The 9,323-nt window shown below is 41.7% G+C and overlaps 1 protein-coding gene across 1 annotated transcript; it reads left to right on the forward strand.

Annotated features, from left to right (window-relative positions):
- The first annotated feature begins 843 nt into the window (after positions 1 to 843).
- LOC311227485 (elongator complex protein 5-like) lies at positions 844 to 9,090 on the forward strand. The gene is made up of 8 exons (XM_084313162.1): positions 844 to 1,099; positions 1,200 to 1,260; positions 2,358 to 2,438; positions 2,522 to 2,733; positions 5,609 to 5,784; positions 5,870 to 5,965; positions 8,740 to 8,840; positions 8,969 to 9,090. Exons 1-8 carry the CDS (start codon positions 1,045 to 1,047, stop codon positions 9,075 to 9,077), a joined length of 891 nt encoding a protein of 296 aa, XP_084169288.1. The 5' UTR covers positions 844 to 1,044; the 3' UTR covers positions 9,078 to 9,090.
- The last annotated feature ends 233 nt before the right edge of the window (positions 9,091 to 9,323 follow it).

The following is a 9,323-nucleotide window of genomic DNA, read 5'->3' on the forward strand; positions in this document are numbered from 1 at the left end:
ACAAAACCAGAGCTTAAATGACCTGTTTGATAGAATTTAGTGGTAACAAATTAGCACATCTTTTAACAACAGAAACCCCTCTAGGTTCTAGGAGTAAGGTCAAGCAGTAGTCTGACCAGTTTGTTTTGAGATGTTTGTAATTTTGTTTTTAGAGCCTTTGAGGTGCTTTGGTACCATGAGGTGCAAGCATAGTCGTAGTACCCTTGAATGAGTGCTCCTGCCAGAGCACGCGTTACTCCTCGCCGCTGAGAGTTCGAGCTGCTGTGGTGAAAAGATGCTACAGCTGCCTCCTCCTCGTGTACCGGAGGGGACACGTGATGCAAGGCTTGGTCCACATTGCAGCCGACCAGTGGGAGGCATGGTCTAGCAACGTTCGAGACAGGGGAGGGGAGAATTGGATAACACGAAATTGGGATGGGAGAAAATGGGGAGAAAAAGTTGATAAAAAAAAGAATTACAAATAAACAAACGAAAGGGATAGGTTTGAAGCCGAAGGCTTATAGAGCAACCTACCCCTATTTCAAAAACAAATTAAAAAAAGTAATTTTTCTAAATATAACAAACAAACAAAAAAAATCAACAATCAAAAATCAACCAAAACCAATCCCGAAAAGAACATAAGCCAACATAGGAAAATCAAAACTTAATCGGCAATACCCGAGTTTCATGGTAGAGAAAAACAGATTCTACATGTAGGTTAAATTTGGCTATAAGATTCTAGTGTTGGCATTTCCACCGAGTACACCGGTAGACTAACTACATTACCCAGGTGTAATCACTGAGTCAAACGAGGGGTTTGTGGGATATGCAGTTCTGATTGAAAGAAGCACTGGTTAGCTTGGATAGACGACGTAAACATCTTTTGAAATGCGTCGTGGAATTGAGAACACATTCTCGTCTTGAATATTCATTCATCAGCATTCAATTTTTTTTTTGCAAACGTTAATATTATTTATCATTCATAATAACCGAGTACTGGTGAGTTGTTGTTGTTGTAGCTGGATTAGTGAAACGTGAAGCTACAGCTAACTGTGATCAGCGAACATGTTGCTGGAAACGATGCAGGGATCAGAAGCAGGAGGCTTCATCATATTACAGGGTAAAACGCTGTCGCCCAATAATGAATAACAACACCATGTTATCCTAGCCGGGTTTATGTTTTCAGGCTTTATTATTAAATGTAAGTTTATCTTTTATAGATGATGTAAACTATTCTGGCCGACACCTTCTGAAAAGCTTCATCAATGCCGCATTAAACAGGTAACGCTAAGCAAAGCATCCCCACGGTCTTTGTGTATGATTGATTGATTGATTGAAAACTTTATTAACAGATTGCAGAATGGGTACAATACAGTACAGCTCAATACACACAATTGTTAAGGGGATGCAGACCAGAGAAAGACTTTCGTCTTGTTTACATCAGGGTCCCCCATTTTCAATTCATCAGGACATATATGACATACATGACATACTTGATTGATTGATTGAATTGATTGAAAACTTTATTAACAGATTGCAGAATGGGTACAATACAGTACAGCTCAATACACACAATTGTTAAGGGGATGCAGACCAGAGAAAGACTTTCGTCTTGTTTACACCAGGGTCCCCCATTTTCAATTCATCAGGACATATATGACATACATGACATACAGATAGTCAGTACTGCTACATCTATACATTTATGACATACCAGATTTGCAAATACAGTACTGTTTGTGATACAGAAGGAGTCAAGAAAAGGGAGTATATACATTTGACGTAGAAACTGTACATTGGAGGAGGTTGGGTGGGGGGGGGTTGGGTACACTGGGATATTGACAACCATACTGGGTAATTTACATTGGAGGTGGTTGGGGGGGGGGGGGGGGGGCACACTGTATAAGCAAGCAAAACTGTACATTGAGGGGGGGGAGACTCTGTACAAACAAACAAAATTGTACATTGGACTATTGACAAAACCATACTAGGTAAATGACTGTACATTGGAGGGGGTTGGGTTAGGATATTTACAGGGGCCAGTGTTGAATTGCAGTCTCCCGTAGGTGTCTCTTGAGAGAGGTTTTGAAAGTGGGTAGTGATCCACATTCCTTTATAATGTGTTGTCTGTGTTTTTCCCCAGTCCAAGATTCATTGGGTGTATTTACAAGTGTCCCAAATAGAATAGGTATATGAATGTGCATGTAATGAATGATGAATTGAAAATGGGGGACCCCTGATGTAAACAAGACGAAAGTATTTCTCTGGTCTGCATCCCCTTAACAATTGTGTGTATTGAGCTGTACTGTACTGTACCCATTCTGCAATCTGTTAATAAAGTTATCAATCAATCAAAGCACCCTTTTGATTTCTGTTAGGGAGGAAGTTGTCCATGTCCTGGGATTTGATGTTAGTGAAGAGGAACTCAAAGATGGACTGAACAGATCATCTATTCAAAGGTAACTGAGGTCAAGAACCCTCTTTGGGAGACTTGGTAGTAAAACCATCAATTAACTGTTTGTCTCCATCACTTTGAATATAGGCTACACTTTCACAATGCGTACATAGATCCCCTCGGCTGGACCGAGCGCCCATCTTTCACCATTCACCAGTTCACCTCTGAAGACCTTATCAATCTGTTCAAGCAAACGCAGCAATCCAAGCCAGTGACCCTTGTGATTGATTCTCTTTCGTGGATTCTGAGGCATCTCAGTACTCCTGCCATCTGCAAGAGTCTTCAAGAACTAAAGAAAGGTTAGACATTATGATTCTTCTTAACTTTCAGGAACCCATTTGTTCCTGTCATCGTGGGACCCAGACTCATTGAAACATCACAAATGCATCACATAGAAACCAGGCCCTTTATGTGTATCTTTCTCAGAATGATCCCAGTCAAACCTAAACTCTGACAACTACTATGACACAGGTTTTGAACTCTGAACTCTGTTGTCTATTCTCAATTTATACCTGCCTACTGCCTTCACTGTGTACAACTGACTTACACTGTAATAATAACTACCTACATCAAACTATAGTCTACCCGTATAACGATGATAGCATGTACAATAATGCTGTATATACCATATGTATATATATTTACTGTATATACAGTCGGGTACATAAATATTTGGACGTCAACACAATGTATAGTTTTGGCTCTGCACAATCAAGATGTGCTTTAAGTGCAGACTCGGCTTTAATTCGAGGGTATTTACATCCAAATGGTGAACGAACGGTGTAGGAATTACAACACTTATATGTGCCTCCTCCTTTTTAAGGGAGCAAAAGTAATTGGTTGCTCAACTGTTCCATGGCCAGGTGTGTGTTATTCCTTCATTATTTAGAAGATAAAAGGTCTAGAGTTAATTTCAAGTGTGGTATTTGCATTTGGAAACTGTTGCTGTCAACTTTTAATATGAGGTCCAAAGAGTTGTCACTATCAGTGAAGCAAGCCATCATTAGGCTGAAAAACCAGAACAAACCCATCAGAGAGATAAGCAAAAAGTTTAGGTGTGGCCAAATCACCTGTTTGGTACATTCTGAAACAGAAAGGATGCACCGGTGAACACCAACAGACCAGGAAGACCACGGAAAACAACTGTGGTGGATGACGGAAGAATTATTTCCCATGTGAAGAAAAACCCCTTCACAATAGTTGTCCAGTAGGCGTATCTGTGTCAAAGTCAACAATCAAGAGAATACTTGATTGATTGATTGATTGAAAACTTTATTAACAGATTGCAGAATGGGTACAATACAGTACAGCTCAATACATACAATTGTTAAGGGAATGCAGACCAGAGAGACTTTCGTCTTGTTTACATCAGGGTCCCCCATTTTCAATTCATCGTAACATATATGACATACATGACATACAGATAGACAGTGCTGCTACATCTATACATTTATGACATACCAGATTTGCAAATACAGTACTGTTTGTGATACGAGAAGAGTCCAGAAAAAAGAGTGTATATACATTTGACGTAGAAACTGTACATTGGAGGAGGTTGGGTAGGTGGGGGGGGGGGGGGTACTGTACATTGGAGGTGGGGTTGGGTGGGTGGGGGACACTGTACAACTGTACAAGCAAAACTGTACATTGGAATATTGACAAGACCATACTTGGTAATTTTTACTGTACATTGGAGGGGGTTGTGTTAGGACATTTACAGGGGCCAGTTTCCAATTGCAGTCTCCCGTACGTGTTTTTTTGAGTGTTTTTGAAAGTGGGTAGTGATTCACATTCCTTTACACTGAGTGAATACAGAGGGTCACCACAAGACCATTGGTGAGCCTCAAAAACAGGAAGACCAGACAAAAAGCCTTTACAGTTCTGGAACAACATCCTATGGACCGATGAGACAAAGATCAACTGCTCATGATCCAAAGCATACCACCTCATCAGTGAAGCATAGTGGCGGTAGTGTTATGGTGTGGGCATGTATGGCTGCCCACAGAACTGGTTATTGATGATGTGACTGCTGACAAAAGCAGCAGGAGGAATTCTGAAGTGTTTTGGGCAATATTATCTGCTCATATTCAGCCAAATGCTTCAGAACTCATTGGACGGCACTTCACAGTGCAGATGGACAATGACCTGAAGCATACTGTGAAAGAAATCAAAAGAGTTAAGGCAAAGAAGTGGAATCTTATACAATGGCCAAGTCAATCACCTGACCTGAATCCAATTGAGCATGCATTTCACTTTCTGAAGACAAAACTGAAGGGAAAATGCCCCAAGAACAAGCAGGAACTGAAGACAGTAGCAGTAGAGGCCTAGCAGAGCATAACTGCAGATTAAACCCAGTGTCTGGTGATGTCTATGGGTTCCAGACTTCAGGCTGTCATCAACTGGTCAGGTGATTGACTTTTCGTGTCAAATTGTACTTGCTGAAGTATATATAATATTGCAATTAGTTATTGATGGGGGATGGAAACAGATAAGCTTAGCTTCTTCCATCTCCTTTTCAAACAGTGTATAGTTTCTGGCTGTTGTTTTATTTTTAATTTCTTTGGGGGGGGGGGGGGTTCCTCTTTTCCCATTTCATTTATTTTTCAAATGTTGTTTTGCCGGACAATGGTAAATGTAGCCAAACTGACACTGTGGTTCGAAATAAAACTATTGAAACTGCAAATGATTTGCAACCAAGTATTAAAAGTGACCATTTTATTTATGGATTGTTAGTTTGTCCAATTACTTTTGGTCCCTTTTAAACAGGGGGGTGCACATGTAGACACTGTAATTCCTACACTGTTCACCTGATTTGGATGAAAGTCTGCACTTAAAGCACATCTTGATTATACATACTGATTTCAGCAGTATTCATTTATATATATATATACTCCAGTTTAATCACTTGTACATTGCTATTTGCACTTTACTGTTACATTTGCACTCTGGTTGGATGCCAACTTCTCTTTGTTGTACTGTGCTGCATTAATGACAATACGTTTTAATCTAATCTAATCTTTGGAGATGTCGCCAGTGCAACTCTTTGACAGTGCATCCTGGTGTGAATAAGGCCTCGTCATAAGTCTGCCAACTTGTCCTGAGGTTAAGTAGAATTGTTATTAGTTCATGCAGTTCATGCTACAACTCAACATTATCATGTTTTATTTTCATCAGGGGGAGCTGTGAGAACCATCATTGGTCTCCTGCACTCTGACCTCCACCAGCGCGGCCTCGGGGGAAGCGTACGCCACCTGGCCACGTCGGTCATCACTGTGACGGCCGGGCTCAGGGGACACGGCGCGGTGGCAAAAACCACCAGGCGCTCAAAGTCAGGGAAGATTATACAAGATGTAAGTGGTATTTTCCTCGGGACAAGCTTTTTCCCCCACTAACCGATGTACTGGACTTTTGTTAACGGATGTCGTCTGTTCTCAGGAGGAGCTTTTCAGTATCGCGGAGGACCTGACGGTCACGATACAGAGCAAGTCCAGTCACCCCGGAACCACGCAGATGGACTCGGAGGAGCCTGAGGTCCAGTAGCACACTTGCAGCTCAATACACCACTGTTTGTTTTCATTTTGTATTTATTCGTACATGGAATTGTTACAGTCCAACAACAGTGTCTTCAATACATATAGTTCACTTTCACTTAATATGATCCACTAAATTCCATGGCCGAAAGGAACAGGAAGAAGAAAACTCTTATTGTACCTGCCCCTACACACATACAGAACACTGATACTGTTCACAGTGCAATGTGTACCGGCCCCTACACACATACAGAACACTGATACTGTTCACAGTGCAATGTGTACCGGCCCCTACACACATACAGAACACTGATAGTGTTCACAGCGCAATGTGTACCTGCCCCTACACACATACAGAACACTGATAGTGTTCACAGTGCAATGTGTACCTGCCCCTACACACATACAGAACACTGATACTGTTCACAGTGCAATGTGTACCTGCCCCTACACACATACAGAACACTGATACTGTTCACAGTGCAATGTGTACCGGCCCCTACACACATACAGAACACTGATACTGTTCACAGTGCAATGTGTACCGGCCCCTACACACATACAGAACACTGATACTGTTCACAGTGCAATGTGTACCGGCCCCTACACACATACAGAACACTGATACTGTTCACAGTGCAATGTGTACCGGCCCCTACACACATACAGAACACTGATAGTGTTCACAGCGCAATGTGTACCGGCCCCTACACACATACAGAACACTGATAGTGTTCACAGTGCAATGTGTACCTGCCCCTACACACATACAGAACACTGATAGTGTTCACAGTGCAATGTGTACCTGCCCCTACACACATACAGAACACTGATAGTGTTCACAGTGCAATGTGTACCTGCCCCTACACACATACAGAACACTGATACTGTTCACAGTGCAATGTGTACCGGCCCCTACACACATACAGAACACTGATACTGTTCACAGTGCAATGTGTACCGGCCCCTACACACATACAGAACACTGATACTGTTCACAGTGCAATGTGTACCGGCCCCTACACACATACAGAACACTGATACTGTTCACAGTGCAATGTGTACCGGCCCCTACACACATACAGAACACTGATACTGTTCACAGCGCAATGTTTATCAAACCAAACAAAACGAACATACTTATTTTGCAGAAATGAAAACATCAACACAATTAAATTAACATAAATAAATATTTGTATCTATCAGTTAATTGCATATTTACTGATGTTCATAAATTTACACCCACACCCACTTATCTATATATTTATAGTACACTGACTGTTCTATTATATCATACAAGATACAAGATACAAGAGTTTTATTTGTCACGGCATACAGGTATACAGTGAAATGCGGGGGGTCTTGCCCGCAACGATGTGCATAATACAATAGTAATAATATATAATAAGAATCCAACCAATAGAGCGACATTGTGCAATAAACAAGTAAACAAAGTAGGGCATATCGGTATCTGTACATGAGTTATTTACAGAGCATGGTAGGACATGCTAGGTCCTGTGGTAGTGCAATACACTGTTAGCTACGGATGAGGCACTGGGTCTTTATGTACACTGCTATACAATGCTATATTATACAATCTCAAGTTATACTATCATGTATTATAATTAGTGCTGTCAATCGATTAAATTATTTAATCGCGATTAATCGCATGATTGTCCATAGTTTACTCGCGATTAATCACATTTTTTTTTGTATCTACCTTAAACAGATATTTTTCAAGTTCCAAGTTTTAATACTCTTATCAACATGAGTCAACAAATGCTTGCTTTATGCAGCCATTTAACACAAAAGGATGACCCTCATGCATTGCAAATTTGCATCAAATTCAAAACAGTGATGCACAAAATAACTTAAAAGAAAATAATAATTTAAAACAATGAATAAAGTGTGCATGAAATAATAGGGGAAAGAAAATGTTAGGAACTTGTTACATTCACACAAGGGCTGAGTAATCACACCCCCCCTGTAATGTCCGCTTGTCGCTCCCCAATGAATCGACAAGCGTCCACGATGCACCTGCAATTAATTATCTTACTCAGTCCCAAAGTTTGTGGTGTAAATATGGAATGTCTCAAGTTGCTTCTGTTTACAGAGTTTATTGTTGTCCAAGGGTGAATGATGGTGAATGAAGGGTTAAATCGGAACAGTTGTCAATTGCTCCATTCAGAGTTCCAAACGGTGAGACAGGTAGAAAAATGTATCCTCATCACAGGTGCATGGGATTACGTTAATTAGCTAGGCTATTTATAGAAGAGTGGCTATAATGGAGGCAGAGAGCCCTCTAGTGTTCAAACATAAATAAGACACTATCCTAAGCACAATAATAATAATATTAATAAACAAAACACTCATATGGCCTTTACACCCCCTTTCTCTCACACACACTCTCCCAGCTCTCTTTCTCTCTTGCCCCTTCCTCATCTCTCTCACCCCCTCTCTCTCTATATATATCACACACACACACACACACACACACACACACACACACACACACACACACACACACACACACACACTTCAGAAACAAACATAGTATCAATAATACACCTGAGTGAAGTCTAGTTAAAAAAGAAGAAAAAAGAAATTCTTAAAAATGTATCATGAGTTAAAAGAAATAGTGGCGTTAATAGAATCGGGCGATAACGCGTTAATGCCGCGTTAACTTTGACAGCCTTAATTATAACACATTAGAATGAAGGAGGGATTAGAGGCGTTTGAGAAACGGACCAATCTGTGTTCCTCTCCTCTCCTCAGGCGGACCCGACGGCCAACTTGACCTTCAACCTCCGCTTATCCAACACCGAACGAGAAGCAAAGGGAAAACTGTCGCTTCCCTTCGTCTTCAGTAAAGAGAAGTGAGCGACATTAATATGCCGCCCCCCCCCCCCCCCCCTCAGATTTTTTAGCTATCTTGCATATAGGTTTGAATATTTGCACACAAGCTCTTCACCAAAAACCGCCGTCTCTTGTCTTTTTAAAACAGGAAGTCGGCGCTGCTCCTCTCGGGCCCCGGGTCGGGACGCATCCTGTACGAGCTCGACGCCAACGACGACTACGACCAGGAGGACCCGGACGACGACCTCGACGTCTAGGGGGGGGGGGGGGGGGGGGGGCTCTCGTCCGCTGCTCCACTAAGACACTCTCACCGGTACAGAGCAGTAGCCTTTTCTAAGCAAAACCAAAGCAAGTTGCGTGCGCCTGCTTCGTGGAGACGCTGCCGTGCGGTGTTCACGTCTCTGGACCGCCTCCCTACAATATGTGCACGTTTGGTTTGGTTCTGAAAGCAGAGTTTTGCCTACACTGTGACGTTGATGAGGAAAGGGTCTATAATGCCAACT

Source organism: Notolepis coatsorum (assembly GCF_963971535.1).
Source record: "Notolepis coatsorum genome assembly, chromosome: 4".
NCBI classification, from domain to species: domain Eukaryota; kingdom Metazoa; phylum Chordata; class Actinopteri; order Aulopiformes; family Paralepididae; genus Notolepis; species Notolepis coatsorum.

Bases quoted from the DNA above. Each gene is read 5' to 3' on its own strand.
- LOC311227485 (XM_084313162.1), top strand. From the start codon at position 1,045: ATGTTGCTGGAAACGATGCAGGGATCAGAAGCAGGAGGCTTCATCATA. The intron at 1,100-1,199 runs GTAAAACGCTGT...TATCTTTTATAG, and splicing joins AGGCTTCATCATATTACAGG to ATGATGTAAACTATTCTGGC. The intron at 5,966-8,739 runs GTCCAGTAGCAC...TCCTCTCCTCAG, and splicing joins TGGACTCGGAGGAGCCTGAG to GCGGACCCGACGGCCAACTT.